The sequence below is a fragment of the Rutidosis leptorrhynchoides genome, chromosome 9 (genome assembly GCF_046630445.1).
Source record: "Rutidosis leptorrhynchoides isolate AG116_Rl617_1_P2 chromosome 9, CSIRO_AGI_Rlap_v1, whole genome shotgun sequence".
NCBI classification, from domain to species: Eukaryota; Viridiplantae; Streptophyta; class Magnoliopsida; order Asterales; family Asteraceae; genus Rutidosis; species Rutidosis leptorrhynchoides.
This window is the reverse complement of record NC_092341.1, coordinates 167218970-167240165: the sequence shown is the minus strand read 5'-3', so window position 1 is coordinate 167240165 and position 21196 is coordinate 167218970. Positions and strand designations below refer to the sequence as shown.

At 35.5% G+C, this 21196-nt stretch overlaps 1 protein-coding gene across 1 annotated transcript; it reads right to left on the bottom strand.

Moving 5' to 3' along the window:
* Window positions 1-14958: 14958 nt before the first annotated feature.
* LOC139868456 (uncharacterized) lies at window positions 14959-16120 on the bottom strand. Its single transcript, XM_071856786.1, has 3 exons — window positions 15669-16120; window positions 15402-15561; window positions 14959-15201 (listed from the first exon to the last, which is right to left on the bottom strand). Exons 1-3 carry the CDS (start codon window positions 16118-16120, stop codon window positions 14959-14961), a joined length of 855 nt encoding a protein of 284 aa, XP_071712887.1.
* Window positions 16121-21196: the final 5076 nt, after the last annotated feature.

Genomic DNA, 21196 nt, shown 5'->3' with positions numbered 1-21196 from the left:
TCCGAATCTCTTCAGGAAGACCTTCTATGTACCTCTCTATCTTTTTCTATTCATTAGGAACCATATATGGGCACAATGTAACCAACTCTATATACATGTTGGTATAAGTTTCAATGTCGGTTCCTTTAACCTTCAATTCCCAGAACACGATTTCTAGTTTCTGAATTTGGTTTCTCGGACAGAATTTATCTGTCATCATTCATTTCAATACGGGACATGGAATGACATTAGCAGCATCTAGCTCTACTGTTTAGGCATAGCCATTACACAATGTTAGAGCAAGGCCACTTAGGGTGTGAGTAGCGTATTTCACTCGGTCAACATCTCCACAGTTACAGATGCAAAAGATTGATTCGAGCTTTTCGAACCAACGGGTCAGTTCGACAACTTCCTTACTTCCTTTGAAGGACAGAGGCTTGTAGTTCATAAACTCCTTGTAGCTTCAAGAAGTAGGAGTGTTTTGAGGCCCTTGGTTGCTCCCATGGTGATTTTTTATTATTGCCTTGGGCGGCAGTAAGCAGTTGTTGGAATTGTGCTGGGGTCAAAGTGACATTCGGGAATTTGGTAGCACCCGAGTTGATTGAGCCCTCGATCTTCAATACATAAAATAGTATTAGTCGAAGAGTTAATAGTGCTAGCAAGTTATAAGTTGCACAAGATTCATACGTCGCATAATAGGATAGATAAGGGAAACGATGAGATGTATTAAAAACACTTGAATTTCAGTAAACATCACAAAGATAACTAACATCTTTTATTACACATGAAACAAGACAAAGATAGTAGTTTTAGGCAAAGCCTTTACAATGAACGGAAAACTAATACAGAAACAGAAAAACACATGCTAGAAGAACAAGTTTCTAAAGACTCCATTCTATAAAATCTTCAAAGTCCTTATTCTTCTTATCTTGGAGCGCCTTCATGTCTGCCACCATCTCTCCCATTTGGTCTTGACTCTCCTCGACCTTAGCCAATCGGGCATGAACAGACGCTTGCTCTTTATCCCAAAGTAGCTCTTGAACAAACTTCATAAACCCTTCAATCACTTTATTCTTTTTCTTTTGGTCCTTGATAAAAACTGACACAGCATCAAAATCCTCTCTTGATCCTTTGCCAACTTGTCTTAACGTTCAATTATCATTGCCAAGTCGGTTGTGTCTAGCTTCTTGGAAGGACCAGGGGCATTAACAGTGGGTGTCTCGGGCTTTTTCTTCTTTAGAGAGGGAGCTAGGACAACAGAGGACTCAGATTCAGATTCAGATTCAGATTCTTCCTCGGGTTCTTCCTCGGAAGGCTCCCCCTCTACTTCTTCCTCGATTATCTCTTCCACCAACTCTTCATCCTCATTATCCCCATCATAGTTAACATTTTTTTGGGATTCTTCCACAAGAGGTGAGTGTGGTGGAGTAGCAGGCATGTAGACCGGTGATGTGGGTGGTGTAGCAGGTACATAGACCGGCGAGTTAACGGATCCTTCGAACTCGGAGTCGAAGATGATAATCTGGTTATGGTGAGACATCTTAAGAGAAAGGAATGAAAGGATGTTAGATTAGTTCTAAGGAAGATGTAACGGAACGAAATAAGATGTTAAGGAAAAGCACTAAAAATCTTAAACAAGAAAGGTTATAGACACATAAGGCACACATAAAATGAAATCCTGGTTCTCTATAGAAAACCTGGCTCTGATACCACTCTGTCATACCCCCAAATAGGGCTGGGGGTAAATATGACTTCACAATATCACAACACAAGTATATATATAAGCGAGAACGACTCTAAATGAGACATTTTATAAAAACAAAATTTGTATTGCAGCGGAAACGTAATAATGTTTTACATGGTAAACCCAAATGTAATTAATAATTGTTTAACAAATGCTAAGACATAATATGTGGACTTTAATGCATCAGCTAGCAAAGCAACATAGGGCAGCACATAAGCTAATCTTCACCTGAAACAAACATGCTTAAATATGTCAACACAATGTTTGAGCGAACATCATAGGTTTAATAATCAATAAAGTTTTAGACCACAAGATTTAGTTCAAAACATCAAAATATTCAATATGCCATGAGTTATAATATCGAGCTAAACATTAACCCCTGACACTGTACGAGTGTCGGTAATCATTATTATGTACCCCCTTGACGATCGGTCAATGGGTAGAGACGTCGCTCTCAATAGGCTTACTCACAATAATTAAGCTTGCAACATTTTAATTCCAGCAATTAACGATATTATGGTGGGGATTTGCATGTAAGAATACAAGTTAACAAAAGTCTCATGAAGTTACATATCAAAAAGTTTAGGCACTTATGTATAAATTGAAGGTATTTCATATGCCCGAGAGACATATTAAATTAATGTGGCTAATATGTTTTGATCCAAGTCGGGTCATACCAAATAACAAGCTTACTGACACCTTAATCGTATTTTGATCTTAGCGATTGGATCGTTGATTAAATTACGCGACACTTGGAATTTAAGAAAAATCGTATTCTAAAATAATATTACTTGATGTGTATATAAATTATGGAATAATTTATATAATGAGAATTTAATTATTTATAGGTTAAATAATTAATAAAGTTATGTTACATTTTATAAAATTGGTTTTATAAAATAAAGTAAACATAACTTAAAATATGGAATTCATAAAATGAGTTTTATAAATAAGTATACATAATTTATAAAATGCAAGTTTATAAAATGTGTTTTGTAAAATCTAATTTTATAAAAACAAGTTTATAAAATGTGCAAGTTTATAAAATATGTCTAGTTTATAAAATCATTTTTTAATAATATGAGTGGCATTGGAAGTGAAGTAAGCATGCTTTGACTAGCCATTTGAGTGGTTGATTCCATATTCAAGGTGCATATGTACCAAGGCTTTTGCAAGACCAAAAGATACATGCAATACACATCATATACTAGCAAAAAATATTCTGCACAGCCTTTTTTTAGCTGCTGCTGCAGTGACCTTTCCAAGGGGAAGGGGAGCTCATTTTCCTTTTTTTGCAAGCTAATTTCAAGTGTCATTAAATCCTAACCAAAAGCTACGATGTTGGTGCACAAGTTTGGGGTATAACTACTTGAGGTTTCATTCTTTTGTAGCTCCATTAATCATCATCATCTCCATCACTTATCAACAACCTTGGAGTAGGTATAAACTCTTTACTTGCTTGTAGTTTGTAAGCATATTTCATAACTTGATCCTAATTGGGATTTTAACTTTAATTGGTTAAAGATTAACAAGTTACTAAATGGTTATTTACATGCTTCCGCTTTGAATGATTCTTAAAAGGTTTTAAGTATTATGAAACTTGTTAAATCCCAACAATGGTGTTAGAGCCGAAGTTGATGGAATATGCTTCGAGATGATCTATTAAACCCACTTTATGTTTGCATTTTATGAACATGCATGATAGTAGAATGCAAAAATTTTCGGGTTTGGGTGGGTTTCCATTTTTGGCCGAATTTATTGAGTCCCAAAAGTGGGTTTTGGGCTCTTCTATTTGGTTCATATTTTGTTATATGTTGTTGTTCACAATCAAGCCTTGACCTTGTGTTTGAATGGTTGCATGTTTGGTTGATTTAATTCATTCATTTATTATGTAATATTAATTCATTCATTTGGTTTGTAATAATATTATTTTGGTTATGTAATTTATTTAATATTTGGTATGTAAAATAGATTAGGTTGTAATTTCATTTTTTAGAGAAAAATGTATTAGGATATATTTTGTAAAAAAATGATGAAGATAATGAAGACTTGAAGAACACAAGAAGAAGCATTTGGATGCAAGATTAAGTGGGAGATTTAAATCTCCTACTTTGTGTTATAACCCCTTAACCGGTGGCATTTGTTTTCGGCTAAACAAATGTCTACCAAATTGACTTGATTGTGAACATATTGTTTTGTATGCTTGGTTGTTTATTGTATGATTATGGATTGTATGTTTGTATGCTACAAGTTAATCACACAAGTTAACAACAAACAAAACTAAAATTTAATTGGTTAAATTAGGAATTATTAACAACATGTAAAGAACAAACTATAATTTAATTGGTTAAATTAAAGATGGCTAAATGGATTTTAATAATTGGTTATTAAAACACATATAAAATGGTTTATATCAATGTAATGAAATTGGCTTTATTACATAACATGAAAAATGGATTTTCAAATAAACCATACACTAAATGCATGTTGGTGTATGGTACAATGGTTTTCTTAAACTAGAAATAATGAAAACATAAAATCCCTAAATTAACAAGGTAAACAAGTTAAACGCCATCCTTATTGTGTGACACTTAGGCATATTAGGGAACTCATGATGGGATAAAGGTCACCTAACCATTATGAGCAAACTAATATGATTAAGGTGAATATCGCACACTTGTGGGATAAAGGTCACCTAACCATTTGTATGTTGAATTTACACGTTTACACAAGTAGGACGACTTGATTTGGGAATCATGAACTTAGGGTCACCGAAGCATGAGGAACAAATAGGCGTTGATGGGATAAATATGCCATGCAAAAGGATTGCATGATCCCATAACTTAGAAGTTGCAAAAGGATTGCAATTGTCATATAATGACTACCTAGCTAAATCAAATGATGGGATAAAGGTCACCTAACCGAAATTTGGTTTACCGTTGGATTCTAAAATTTAATAAATATCAATTGGATTTAAAGGGTATTGATTGTTAAACTAAAATTGATACTTAAACAACTTTGTTAAATTTTGTAGATGGCTGCCAATAACAACAACATTCCAAATGCACCGATCAACTTTAACAACCTATCGTTGAGGTCAATCCTCGAAAAGGAAAAACTCAACCATACGAACTTCATGGATTGGTTTCGCAATCTAAGAATTGTCCTCAAACTAGAGGATATGGCGTATGTGTTGGAAGACCCATTTCCCAATCAATCGGACGAGGATGATACGGAAGGCATGGCTTATTGGGAGAAATATTGCACCAATACGGTACAAGTTTCTTGCCTCATGCTTGGGACTATGATACCAGAACTCCAAAAGGATTTCAAGCATCATAGTGCATATGACATGATCACACAATTTAAGGAGATGTTCCTTTAACAAGCTCATGTCGAGCGCTTCGAAACGGTTCGAGCGCTTCATGCATGTCGGATGGACGACTCCCAATCCGTTTCATCTTATGTCCTTAAGATGAAAAGCCTAATTAATCGAGTGAACCATCTAAACTGCAACGTGTCTAATGAATTAGCCACGGACCTTATCCTTGATTATTTGTCAAAGAGGTTTGACACATTTGTAATGAATTACAACATGAATGGATGGGATAAGAGCATTGGTGAATTACATGCCATGCTTAAAATGGCCGAAGCGAGCATGGGTAAAAGGGCTTCACCCATGTTTATAATCAATGAAGGTGGGTCCAAAAACAATAACACTTCTAAGCCGAAGGAGGCTAAGAGGAAAGGACCCGCCTACCAAGGCAAAGGCAAGGGAAAGGGGAAGATGGTTACCCCAACCAACAATAACAAGAAGCAAAAGGTTTCCGGTAAAGCTAATCCTAAGGAAGATCTGTGCTTTGGTTGCGGTGAAATGGGTCACTGAAAACGCAACTGCCCGGTCTACCTAAAGGAGTTGAAAGAAAAGAGGCATGCAGGGCAAACCTCAGGTAATGTATATATGGTATACATTGAGCTTAGTATTACTTCTTCTAATACATGGGTATTAGACACAGGATGTGGAACTCATATTTGCAATTCTTTGTAGGGGTTCAAAAGAAGTAATCAAGATGCGGGAACAACAAGTCTCTTCATGGGTAATGGAGCAAGGGTATAAGTGAAAGCTCAAGGAGACTTTGTTTTAAAGCTTCCAAGTGGTTTGGAGCTTATTTTGAAAAATGTTCTGTATGCACCCGATTTATCTCGAAACATTATTTCTATTTCCTGTTTAAGACAATGTGGTTTTGATTTCAATTTTATTGATGATATCCATATTTCTTTAGATAATGTGTTCTATTTTAAGGCTTAGCCTTTGAATGGTATTTATGAATTGGTTCATGATGACACATCATACAATAGCTCAATGTTCCATGCAAACACCAAGAAACTCAAAAAGGATTTGAGTGATTTCTACTTATGGCATTGTCGCCTTGGTCACATAAACAAGAATCGAATGCATACACTTTAAAAGAATGGACTTTTGAAATCAAATGAACTAGACTCATTTGATGTATGTGAATCTTGTTTACTAGGCAAAATGACTAAAGCACCTTTCAAAGGGACCTATGAAAGGGCTAAAGACTTATTAGGATTAATACATTTGGATGTATGTGGACCTTTTAAGCCCATGACTAGGAAAGGTGAAAGATACTTCGTCACCTTCATTGATAACTTCAGTCGTTTCGGATATGTCTATTTATTAAGGCACAAGGACGAAACTTTTGAAGCATTCAAAGAATATCAAAACGAAGTACAAAATCAACTCAACAAGACAATCAAGGTACTTCATACCGATAGAGGAGGTGAATACCTAAGCGATGCTTTCCAAGATCATCTTAAAGGTTGTGGGATTATCTCGTAACTCACTCCTCCTGGAACACCCCAACTTAATGGAGTTTCCGAAAGGAGGAACCGAACCCTAATGGATATGGTTTGATCTATGATGGCAAGAAGCTCGTTACCTCTATCATTTTGGGGTTATTGTCTATGCTCCGCGGCTCGTATTTTAAATATGGCCCCAACCAAGAAAGTGGAACGAACTCCTCATGATATGTGGTTTGGAAAACCTCCATCTCTATCATACTTAAAGGTATGGGGATCTGAAGCTTATCGTAAGCGTTACGTCCCTAATAAGTTGAATGCTCGATCCACGAAGTGTATCTTCATAGGATATCCCAAGGATGATATGGGATATTATTTCTATGATCCATCCGAGCAGAATGTATTTGTTGCTCGGAAGGAAGAATTCCTTGAAACTAAGTTCCTAATGGAAGGTAATAGTGAAAGGAAGATAGATCTTGAAGAGGTTCAAGATCAAGTAGATGATACACAATTGGTTGACACTAGCACTCAACATGAAAATGTTGAGAATGATCAAATGGATGATCAAAGTATACATGACGTTCGCATATCTGGTAGGATTAGTAATTCTCCTGAGAGATATGGGTTTCTCATGGATGGTTGCTATGTGGTTGATTTGGATGAGCCAGCAAACTACCAAGATGCTTTATCAAGGATTGATAAAGATAAATGGCAGGAAGCCATGAACGCTGAGATGCAATCCATGTATGACAACCAAGTTTGGGAACTGGTTGTACAACCTACTGGCTCTAGGCTGGTTGATTGTAAATGGCATTTCAAAATGAAAACCGGAAAACTTGAATACATATAAAGCTAGACTTGTAGTAAAAGGTTTCACTCAGACTCAAGGGGTTGACTATGATGAAACTTTTTCGCCTGTGGCAATGCTAAAATCTATTAGGATATTACTTGCCATTGCTGCTCATTATGATTATGAAATATGGAAAATGGATGTCAAGACCGCTTTCCTAAATGGACATCTTGAGGAAAATGTCTATATGGTTCAGCCTGAAAGTTTTGTTGATCCGAAATATCCTAAAAAGGTATACAAGTTAAAGAAGTCAATCTACAGATTGAAACAAGCATCTAGAATGTGGAATCATCGTTTCAATGAGGAGGCTAAGAAATTTAGCTTCATTAAAAATGGTGATGAGGCTTGTGTATACAAGAAAGCTATTGGGAGCACAATCATGTTCTTTGTACTATATGTGGATGATATATTGTTATTTGGAAATGATATTCCGGTAATGGAAGGTGTTAAAACTTGGCTAAGTAAATGCTTCTCCATTAAGGATCTTGGAGAAGCACAATATGTTTTGGGGATTGGGATCTACAGGGATAGATCCAAGAAACTGATAGGTTTGAATCAAAGTGCATACATTGAAAAGATCTTAAAAAGATTCAAGATGGAGAACTCTAAGAAAGGTTTGGTACCTATTCAAAGAGGAACACTTCTCAGTTCATCTCAGTGCCCCACCACAAAAGATGAACAGGAGAGAATGAAGAAAGTCCCATATGCGTCTGCCATTGGGTCAATCATGTATGCAATGATATGCACTAGACCGGATGTGTCATGCGCTCTTAGCCTGACAAGTAGATACCAGAATAACCCAGGAAATAGTCATTGGATTGCTGTCAAAAGTATATTGAAATACCTTAGGAGGACTAAGGATATGTTTCTAATATATGGGTCTGGTGAGGAGGAATTCGTAGAAAAGGGTTACGTAGATGCGAGTTTCCAAACTGATCGAGATGATTCTCGATCACAATCTGGTTATGTCTTCACGTTAAATGGAGGTGCGGCCTCTTGGAAGAGTTTAAAACAGGATGTTGTTGCTTTATCCACTACAGAGTCAGAGTACATTGCCGCCTCATTGGCAGCTCAGGAAGCTGCATGGATGAAGAAATTCATCGACGACTTAGGAGTAGTCCCTTCCATTCAGGACCCTCTTGAGATCTTTTGTGACAACGAGGGTTCGATTACTCAAATCAAGGAACCTCGTGCTCACCAAAAGACCCGTCACATTGAGCTGAGATTCAACTACATAAGGGATGAATTTGAAAAGGGAAAGATATGTATTCGTAAAGTTCACACAGATCTTAATATAGCGGATCCACTCACGAAGCTCTTACATGGTGCAAAACATCAAGGACATGTTTGTGGATTAGGGCTTCGATATTCTAGTGATTGGTCATGATCTATTTTAAGTATTGTAATGGAACAAAATTGTTCAAACTCATTAATATAATTATGGTATTAATTTATTTTGAGTCAATATCCTATTTTGCATATTTTATCCATGAATAAGAAATTATTCTAAATTCCGTAGTCGATCACATTTGTGGGAGCAAGTGTGAGGTTTTGACTATTATGAACTTGAATTGGTATACATTCACGGGATGAATGTGGGGCAAGGTTGCAACCAAGGTTCATAGATATTTGTGGGATACAAATATTGGAAGACCCGCCCTCAAGATTTACTAAATGGATCCTTTGTGGTTGATCACATGTTATCTTGAGTAAAGGCGAATATCATTGTATCCTCTGACCTGAGATACATATTGGGTTCGGATGTTCACTAAGTATTATGCCTTGATTCTTTCCTTCACTATTATGAAATATGGTAGTCCATAAGGAAGAGCTCAGGTGTAATACAAAGTATATATCTAGGACGTATGTAGTCAAGATGGAATTCGTCCCTCTTATTCGTTGAGAGTCAGATGTCTAAGGCCTGATAAAGTTAAATGTAAAAGAGAGTGATCACTCTGTATCTCTTGGATTTAACATGACATCTAAGATGAAAGGATATAATGAAAGATTCACCTATTCATATTCAAGATGGGAACTCGAAAGGGATGATGTTATTAAATGGCACAAAGTCATAACATATTGGGGGTGATGGACGGTCGTTAGGTGGTATCCATCACTTACATTAATTTCTTATGTTTCTCGTGCAAGTGGGAGATTGAAGGTATTTCGTATGCCCGAGAGACATATTAAATTAATGTGGCTAATATGTTTTGATCCAAGTTGGGTCATACCCAATAACAAGCTTACCGACACCTTAATCGTATTTTGATCTTAGCGATTGGATCGTTGATTAAATTACGCGACACTTGAAATTTAAGAAAAATGGTTTTCTAAAATAATATTACTTGATGTGTATATAAATTATGGAATAATTTATATAATGAGAATTTAATTATTTATAGGTTAAATAATTAATAAAGTTATGTTACATTTTATAAAATTGGTTTTATAAAATAAAGTAAACATAACTTAAAATATGGAATTCATAAAATGAGTTTTATAAATAAGTATACATAATTTATAAAATGCAAGTTTATAAAATGTGTTTTATAAAATCTAATTTTATAAAAACAAGTTTATAAAATTTGCAAGTTTATAAAATGTGTCTAGTTTATAAAATCATTTTATAATAATATGAGTGGCATTGGAAGTGAAGTAAGCATGCTTTGACTAGCCATTTGAGTGGTTGATTCCATATTCAAGGTGCATATGTACCAAGGCTTTTGCAAGACCAAAAGATACATGCAATACACATCATATACTAGCAAAAAAAATTCTGCACAGCCTTTTTTTTGAGCTGCTACTGCCGTGACCTTTCCAAGGGGAAGGAGAGCTCATTTTCCTTTTTTTGCAAGCTAATTTCAAGTGTCATTAAATCCTAACGAAAAGCTACGGTGTTGGTGCACAAGTTTGGGGTATAACTACTTGAGGTTTCATTCTTTTGGAGCTCCATTCATCATCATCATCTCCATCACTTATCAACAACCTTGGAGTAGGTATAAACTCTTTACTTGCTTGTAGTTTGTAAGCATATTTCATAACTTGATCCTAATTGGGATTTTAACTTTAATTAGTTAAAGATTAACAAGTTACTAAATGGTTATTTACATGCTTCCGCTTTGAATGATTCTTAAAAGGTTTTAAGTATTATGAAACTTATTAAGTCCCAACATAAATTGTAAATCATTTAAAAATACAAGCATGTGTCTCACCCCAAGATTTATAAAATTCAATAAAATATGTAAAAGCGGGGCTATGAAGTTCACCTTAGTAGCACAGAAGAGTTATTCCACAAAAAAAATGAATTGAACGGAATGGACGTGACCGAGATCTCAACCTAGAGATAGTACGTATGATCAGATATTGCCTAATAGACAAAAGTATCTAATAACTATACTAATGATAATGGTTTTCTAAAAGAATTTCCATTTTCAGAAGGTTACTTTTTATGGAAAGTCTCCACTCATGGTAACTTTCAAATTTTAGAAAGTTCGGGTTAATCTTTTACAAGGCATTGTACAACTTTACTCGAACTTCGTTGCTATCAAGTAAGTCAGAAATGACCAGATGTAACCGGGGGTCCAGGGCTCTTGACCAGAATCTAAGTCATGGCATTCGAGATCCACAAGTTATCCCCATAAATGGCAACCTAGACATCATTCAGTTACGACCGTGAGTAGCAGTGAAATTCACATAAGTCATACATTATTTTTGATTAACCTTCACTTTAGGTTTAGGTCATAATATATGTTATTATATAAGTTATATTATATTCATTAATGTTTTATAATTTAATTATATTTATATTTATATTATATACTATAAGTCATTAAATTAGTATAGTATTATTTATTATTTATTTTCTTTTCAATATTATAGTATGATAATTACTTAAGTACTATTAAGTATTTAATTACTTGTATTACATATTATACATTAATAGTTATATTATTTTAAGTATATTTAAGTTTTGATTTATTATGTTATTACGTTTAATATAAATAAATTATCAAATTATACATTTGTATAATCTATATTATATAGTTTATAAAGTATATGTATTATATTAAATTAGTTATATATTAGTAGATATTTATTACATATATTAGTAAAAATATATAATTATTATTTAAATAATTATTTACAGATTTTATATTTAGAAACAATAATATTTAATTATTATAATTTATATATATTATATTTATACCGAAAATAGATATAGACTTCCTAAATTCGTTTATAGACTTCCTCAATTCGTTTTTAATTAACATAATTATCAAATAATTAAGTTTATAATTTCTATAAGTTTCCTTTAGCGCAAAAATTATGTAGAAAAGTTTATAAAATTATTCTACCTTATATTTATTTTGTATTTATTTCCTTATTTATTTTCAGTTTACACAAGATATAAGTTTAATTATAGGTTAAATACTAATTCGATCCAAATAATTAGTTTTATAATTTTTACAGATTCATACAAGTTTAATAATCTCAGAAAAATTATATATATATTATTTTCTATACAAAGAATATTTAGTACGAATTTTACATTGTATTTATGTTTAAATAATACATAATTCGTATTTAATTATAAATAATATTCAAAAATTACCAAAATTATTTTTATATGTTATAACACTGTTCTAAAAATTTTTCAATAAATTATTACTGTTTATCATATTTTAAATAATTTTTAACCCTTTTTGTTTATATATATATATATATATATATATCGACCGGTAACTATATAAATAGAGAATAAATATTTATAAGTCTAATACATTCTATAAAAATTATGTTTACAGCTTTTTAGTGTTTAGATTAATTAAATTTGATTTTTGTATATATAAATATATCGGTACATCATAAAATAGATAATAAATACTTAATATGATATAAAATTCTAGTTTTCGATTTTATTAACTTTTGTAAGATTATTAGAACCTGTGAAAATTATTTTTACAAATTTTAATGGGTTGTATCTATTTTATTAAATTTTTGTATGTATATGCATATACCTAATACATATACACATATTTATTCTTAAAAAAAATTTATACATTAATACATATACATACATATTTCGGTACATATACATACATATATATTAGGTATACTTATTATTATTATTATTATAATTATTATTATAATTATAATTATTATTATTATTATAATTAGGTTAACCAAAATATTAAATAAATAAATAAATAATACGGATTAAAAAAAGAAAGAAATCTAAAGAAAAAAAAGAAAAGGAAAAAAAACTTACAAATATTTTCGGGAGAAAAAGAGAGCTCCAATTTTTTTTACGAATGTAATTTATAAGGTTGGACCCCTTTTTATAGATTAGGATAACTTGGTGGCCAAGAAAATAACAATTTCAATTATATTACAATTCTTTTTATAAATACAAATTAATATCTTTTAAAAAAAAAAATTCGGCCGAAGCCCTTTATGGGTATAATCTTTTTATATATATTTTTTTTAAATATTAGAAGCATCTTTATCCATTTTTACATTTTATTTATTTATTTATTTTCTTATATATACCGAAATTATATATATTCGGTATATATCTTTCTTTTTTATTATTATTACTTTTAATACATTATATTATTTATCATTATTTATATTAGTTTATCATTTTATTTATTTTTATTACTTCAAGTTTTATCACTTTTATGTTGGACATTATAATTTTAATTATAAAGTTAATTATATAACTTTATATTATTGGGTACCGAGTTAAATACTTATATTCATATACTTTTACATAATATCCATAGTTATTATAATTTTATAATTATTAGGGTTAGGGTTTTTAAATGGTATTAGGGTTTATACTATTAATTACTAATTAGGGTTAGAGTTTATAAATACGATCATTTAACACAAGTATTAATTAATTAATTAAGGTTCATTAATCGTAAGTAGATAACAACCCTAAACCAAATACACAGAACAACCTAGTGAAACCCTAAAGGCATTTAAGTCATTACATAACGGAAAAATGAGGGTTATTATACCTTCGATTAACGCATGAATGGGGGCTTTCATGCGTATCTTTTGTGCTTCTTTTTCGTCTGATGGAAGTTCGCCCTCAGTTAGAAATTTTACTAACGGTGTCATCCAAATCGGTTTTTCCTCCTCGATGGGCGCAACAGTTAATTTCTCATTAATAGATTTTTCTGTTAGCAGTTCACCCCATACGTTCTTATGTAGATAATCTAAGGCCAGGGCAGCCAACTTAATAAGCGCGTCTGCTTTCTTCTTTTGTCCCCTAGGTACATGTGTTAACCGAAAAACATCGAATTCATTTGCCAATTCGTGCACCAGTTCCATGTATCGTTGCATAGAGGCTTCATGCACCCCAAACGATCCATTGACCTGGTTAGTGACCAATTGTGAGTTCACATACACGTCCAAGTGTTTTATTCCAAGTTGTTGTGCTATGCGCATCCCAGATAGTAATGCTTCATACTCAAATTCATTGTTAGTCGCATCGAACGTGAATCGCAGCGCATAAGTGTGCTCCTCTCTGACAGGACTTATGAGGACCAGTCCATTGCCTGCACCATCGGGTCCACAAGAACCATTTGTATACAATTCCCAGAACTTTTTTTCATCGCGACCCATTGTGGTACTTTCCGCGAGTGCGTCTACTTCTCCTGTTGTTTCGACAAAGTAATCCGAGAGTATAAGGCCTTTTACCGGCGCGCACGGGGAGTAATTGATTTCATGCTCTCCCAACTCAATGGCCCACTTAGCAAACCAAATCGATACCTCAGGATTGTACAAAACCTATTATCACATGTTATCAGCAAACCATAATTAATTCAAGCGCGTATTTAGCGTCCTTGTGCAAATAAGAAAACAGGATGCGCGTGCCATGACTTATACCTATCTTATTGGTTGGTCAGTTAACACCACTATTGGATGCACCTGGAAATACATGCGCAGCCGCCGAGCTGTGTGTACCTGCGCATACACTAGTTTATCAATGGGTGGATAATTGACCTCACTGCCGCTAAGTGCTTTGCTGACAAAATATACAGGCATTTGTATATGCGCTAAAATAGTGGGAAGTACACAATAAATATTGCATTCAATACCTATTTCAAGCCCCAATATGAGACATACCTGCCCCCTATCTGCTATGAGAATGGAACTGATAGCCTCCTTTGAAATCGCAGGATACAGCATTAACGTCTCTCCCGCTATAGACGCAGTTAAAGTAGGCAGCTACCTTAGGAGCATCTTCATCTCGACGAAAGCCTTTTCCACCTCCTCAGTCCACCTGAAGTTCGACTTTTTCAGTGAATTCTTGAGAGTCTGGAAAAATGGTAATGATCGCTCCGCGACTTTTGACAGGAACCTCGTTAGCACAGCCATCTTGCCTGTCAAACTTTGAATTCTTTCCTAGATTTTAGGGAGTTCATTCGCTCCACATCAGAATCTTTTTTGGATTAGCCTTGATTTTCCTAGGCATAACTATATGTCCCAAGACCTTGCCTTCTTCTTCCCCAAAGCTACACTTCATGGGGTTGAGTTTCATATTGATTTTTCACAGTGAGTTGAACGTCTCCAGGATATCAGCTAGCATCTGTACCTCTGTATTTCTTTTGATGACTAGATCATCTACGTATGCCTCAATATTTCTACAGATTTGATCCTTAAATGCCACGTCCATTACTCTCTGGTATGTTGCCCCCGTAATTTTTAACCCGAAGGGCATTTTCGTATAGCAATAGATACCTTGATCGGTGTGGAATTCAGTTTTATCCTCATCCGCTTCTGCCATCTGGATCTGGTGATACCCATTATACGCATCCAAAAGACATTAGAACCTGAAACCAGAAAGAGATTCAACATTCCAGTTGATTTCAGGTAAAGGATATTTGTCCTTAGGACACACCTTATTAATATCTTTGAAGTCGACGCACATTCGTCATGAGCCATATCTTTTTTAACCAAAATAGGATTTGAAATCCAGGTTTGATACCATACCTCCCTCAGTATGTTCACATGAACCAACATATCCATTTCCAACCTTAACCATTCACTTCTTTCGGGCTCCATCGTGGGCTTCTTCTGGCACACTGGAGTGAGGTTCGGATTCGCATTTAGCTTATGCTCAGCGATACTACGTGGAACCCAGTCATGTCGTCTTTGCACCATGCAAAAATATCCATATTAGCTAACAGTATATCGCGCGGCTGACTCTTGATTTTGTTTAAGAGATCGCCCCCAACTTGAATGCGCTTATCGAGATACTTTAGATTAACAAGAATAGAACTACTTCGTACCTGCTCGTCGATCGTAGGAAATAGTTTAGGTGGAGTAACCGAGGCGCATAACGCTCTTATGGACTTCGTCTGGATGGTGGCAATACCTTGCGTAGTGGGAAATTTGATCTTGTCACGAACAGTAGAGAGTACCGTACCAAATTTCTGCAGAGTCACCTGCCCTAGGAGTGCGTTATAAAATGAATAAGAGCGTACTACACATAATTCAACAGGGACAGATCGTGTGTGGGTTAAATCATCATCGTCAACCAATTCTAATTCAAGCTTGATGCACCCCAATGGCCATACTGATTCATCGAAAAAACCTAATATAATGGTTGTGGGCCCACGCATTTTAGATTTGATTGCCGCATGGAGTTGCCTAAAGCAGTGCTCATACATTACATTGACATTACTGCTTGTATCGATATTTAATCGCATTACATTATACCCATTCCTCCAACTGCTCTTCCTTGCGCCTCTAACCAGAATGCCACACATGCACCATATTTATTGTTTTATCAGAACTTTGGACGCAGCTTTTCTTTTGGTGTAGCGCAGCTTTCTCTGACTGGTTGTTCTGCGACGAAGCTCCTTGCTTTTTTACTGGTTTTAGGTGATTAAGCTATCCCTTTCTTAAACACTCGATTACTTTTTCGATAAAGGATTTGCATCGGTCGATTTCATGTCCATAATCGTTATGGTCCGTAATCGTCATCGATCGACTTGTCTCTCCTAGCATATTCTGACATTTTGGAAGGGGCCGTAAACATTACACATGTTAGTTCAGTTGCTAGGATCTCCTTCGGTGTTTTAGTTAATTCGCGCATAATCGCGGTATTCTAACTTGGGAAGTGACCCTTCCCATCATCAGAGTTGCTTGACTTTTGAAACTTGTTATTGTATTTTGATGACAAAGAGCCCTGGCTATAACTGTCACCTTTGCGCTTTGATCCCATGGTTTGCTCACGATAAGAATCGTCATCTTTATTACCTCTGCCATCGGAATCTGTAATAACCCAACCAGTTATACAATCGAACATGCGAAATAAATTTGTTTTTTTAATACAGTGTAGTGCGCGGCGCGCAGCAACTAAGGGTGCGCGGCGCACACAGGCCAATTCAGCTTCTGTCCGATTTTGTCAATTTTCAAATAAAGATCTTCCACTTCCCGACATATTTAGACGAAACGCTTTTCATAACATGTTCTAATATGTAAAACTAACATGTTTCAATAATAAACCAAGTTTTATGAACCGGGCCCACATATGGCCGAAATACGAGTTTCATACAAAATGTAAGTTTCGACCACACTAGTTTAAATTCCAAACGACACTAGAGCATGATGTTTGGGGGTTAAACTACCCAAATCTCGGTCAAACTTCAAAAGCTAACACATCTAAAAAGCGTCCCCTATCATAACAAAGTGGGATCTCTAATCCAAACGAACGCCCTTACCTTTGTCCACGCCGGAGCCTATAATAAGGTAAACAACCAGAGGGTAAACTAAAGCTTAGTGAATGCAATAATTATACACATACATATATAATATACCTACTTGCAATCACTTACACACATACCGCATACATGCTAGCAATACAATTAGTATACCATCTCAAGTACGAAGCTAATAATCTCTAAAACCGCAACTAGCATAATCAATAACATATAATCGACATAATACAATATGCTACAATACAACACACAACCATGGTTAACCATTCTCGCATCATGGTGCTACCGGCTCTTTAGTTCACACCATATGCATCGGTTATGATGCTACCGGCTCTTTGATTCACATCACAACCTGAGTCATACTCGCGTTAAAGTGCTACCGGCTCTTTGGTACACACTCTAACAACTCGTGTCGTAGTGCTACCAGCTCTTTGGTTCACACTACAACACACGTACTATGACGTTACCGGCTCTTTGGTTCACATCATAGCACAATCGCACATACTATGGCACTACCGGCTCTTTGGTTCATACCATAGCATACAAATAAATACATTATATACATACGCATATAATCATTCCACTCACCTTAATACCTTCGGTGAACGTTTTATACTTTCGCAAGCTTCAAAGCCAAGTACCTAATACAATAAGTACTCGATCAACACCCAAACTAGTTGGGCTAACACCAATACCCTACTCAAGTGCATTTAATGACTTAATGCATTAAATCACCCATTTACACCAAAACCGTCCAATTAAGGTCAAGACCATCATTAATCACTAAAAGCTAGCGATTAAGGTCCAACAACACTAACTACCACGAAATCGGGGTATTTCACACCCATCCTTCCCAAATTAGGTCAATCATTACCCATTCGATCATTTTAAGTTAACACACCCATTTCGGGTCATTCACTACCCTAAGTAACACCCATTTACCAATTAACTAGGTGTGCTAGTAATTAACTAACCAATTAAGACTCATAAACAACAATTAACACTTTGAAACCCTCGGTTAGTTACTTTTGAGTCTTCATGACTCAATCTTTCCTAAGAACACCCAAAATCACCACAAATGGGTTTTATGTTCATCACTAACCCAAACCCTAACCCTTAAACAAATTAAAATAGGGAAATTAAAGTTAGAACATACCACCACAACCAAAACGTAGCTAATGGCTAGATGAACAACTTTAATACTTGAGCTTTAACCCGGATCAAGCTTATTCCTTCTTGATTCAAGCTTTCTCTCTCTTAAAGGGTTTCTCTCTCTAGATTAAAGTAGAATTGAAGATGGTGTTGGTGGTTGTGTTGAATGTGCTTGAACCACCACAAATTTGGTAATAAGTGCCCTAAAACCGGCCCCATGTGAAAGGACCATAATGCCCCTCATTAAACTTTAATTTAAAAGCTGGAATCTGCCAATAGTACAGGTGCGCGACGCATACACCTATACCTGCATGGCACACAGGCCTGAGCAGGCTCTGACCTCTGTTTAGTTATATGTTAATACCTATTTTCTTATGAGGTAAGGCTTAGTGTATCAACACAATGCTAGAAGTATCTAGTTAAAAGTGGGGGAGTGTTGCCGTTTGATGTTTACCCTCGGGAAATAATTCCTGCAGACCTGGTTCATAAGTATAGGAACTTGTGGGGTAGCTTAATCAATCTTTTGTCTGCTGAGCATTGAGCTACTAGCCTGAAGACTTCTAGTGAGAGAAAGCACTATGTGAGGTAGAAAGGTGAAGTCTCTACTCACAAGTTGTCAGAGTGTCTGAATGAATAAAATGACGACCCAAGGGGTCTATTTATAGTGATAGATCCACCGGATGATTCGAGGACACGTGTCAGAGGATAATATGTCCTGTTATTGTGATCCGAAATTTATGCTCAATGTGACGCTCTCCGGTCAGGACTTAAGCGCTAGGCGGCCTTCAGGGCTTACGCGTGACGGAAGCAGCCTGCACAGCAGAGAACACTGGATGGATAGTTTCACAAAACTGTTGTTTTTAGTGTTCCTGATGCTAATTTCATGCGAATATTATGCCTTTATGCGTGTATACGATTGGATACACTATTAAGTCCCCCCATGTTAATGACTTAAGCATTTGTGAAAGGGTTAAGTTGTTAAACTTTTTCTAACGCATCCCAAACAAGTCTTCACATTTGCCATTTGCATCGGGGAAAACATTACATGCATTAATGACAGATGAATTTTACAGACTTTGTGATGATTGTTTTTACATGGTTGAAACACTCCACACACCTCCAGCTGTAAAAAGCATTTTGATGTACCCAACTATTAAACTTGTCCATACACGTGTCACGATCGTGTCCATGAAAAATGCATTGATGAATTCCTATATAAACCGCTATAACTTTTTACCTTCACTTTTTTACCTTTGTTCAAGATCTAAAAAGCATATACATTTATGCACAAATCTTCATCGCTTTCTTCAAGCTTTATTCTCAACTTTTTAAGGTTTTTTTCATCTTTTAAGGTTAGTTTTAATTCATCTCATTGTTATTTCTTATTCACTTTACCTTTTCACCTTATTACCATGGCTTCTGCGTCGAGTACTGGCCAAGAAAACGTTGAGCTTTCTACTTCAGATGCCACTGATCTTCCTTAGGTTTGCTCGATAGCGTCATCCTTATCTGAGAGTCATTCTGACAGTTTGAAGATTGCTTTCCATCATTTAAACCAATACAATCCTATACTTCCTACTGGAAATCAAAGGGCCAACAAACCCCCTGCTGGTAAAATTGCTTTATACGCTTTACAACTGACTCACAGTAATCTCCGTGTTCCTCTTACATGATTTCTTCTACGCATCCTTAGATATTTTAGAGCCTGTCTGAGCCAAATCCATCCCCATGGACTTCAGAAAATTATTCTTTTTGAAATTTACTGCAATGCCTCCAATATAAAGCCACGCCTTAAAGTTTGTATCTCTCTTTTTAGAATTCGAACAATTAGCCAGTGCTGGCTTAACATTGACAATAAATGAAGTACATATTTTGTTGAGAAAAATAAAGTTTCAAACTTGAAAGGCTGGAAGAGTCCATTTTTCTTTGTTGACGAAGGAGTTATTCCGCAAGAGTATTCTGTTGTCTGGAAATGGAAGTCTATAGATGCTGGTGTAGGAAAGGCTGTTAAGGTAATCGCCGTAGAGAAGGGAAAAGTGAATCATCTTAAAGATCTCCGCCTTCCACCCAGATCATATGAGAAGTATGAGGGGATTTTTGTTCTGTGTAAAGTGAGCCAGGAATGGTCAAGTACTTCTGTGCCAGTACTCCGCCAAAAGAACCAGGGTAGGATGTGCTACGATCATCCTAATATATACATGTCTGTCTATTTTATGTCATTATTGCTTATATTGCTATATTTGCCTTTGTTTAATTTTTTGCAGAACAAATCGGGATGCTTGTCCGTTCTACCATCCTTTCCCTCGATCTTGAGGATGATGTTGAGGTCACTACTTGTGACAAAACTCCTGTCGAGCGAGAGGCAGAAAGTATTGAAGCTGAGGCTAAGGCTGCTGCTGCTACTGCCAATGCTGAAAAAGAGGGAGAAAGCAGCGGTAGTAGCTCAGACAGTGAGTCTGAGCAGACTAATACTGAACAAACGACAGAGGACACCACCACTGAGCAGGAAACAACAGGCTTGGTTGATATTACTGGTGAAACGCTCCCCAGCCCTCCTGCAATCACAAAGTTACCCAAGAAGGGTAGAAGCTCTAAGAGAGCAAAAGATGCCGAGGGAAGCCCTAAGCTAAAACGCCGAAGAAGTATGCCAATATTGCCTTTGATATTTCATGCATCCTTGTTCATAACTATTATGTCTGTTTATAATGTTAACTTATTTGATATGGTAGTGCATTTAACAGAGTCTGATGATAGACAAGGAAAGGCTGCTGAAGGTGGTGAGCAGAGGACGGTGGAGATCCTTGAAAGTCAAGAGGAGGAAATTCTGAAAACTCCTGACCGGAACTTTACACCTTTTGATGAGACTGATTTTCAGGAGTTGAGGCCGGAAGACGACTCCTCCTATCATTC

Coding starts and splice junctions, on each gene's coding strand:
- LOC139868456 (XM_071856786.1), bottom strand. CDS start 16,120: ATGCGATTAAATATCGATACAAGCAGTAATGTCAATGTAATGTATGAG. Junction 15,562..15,668: donor TCTATTCTTGTTAATCTAAA/GTATCTCGATAA, acceptor CATGGTGCAAAG/ACGACATGACTGGGTTCCAC. Junction 15,202..15,401: donor ATGTGAACATACTGAGGGAG/GTATGGTATCAA, acceptor GGGTATCACCAG/ATCCAGATGGCAGAAGCGGA.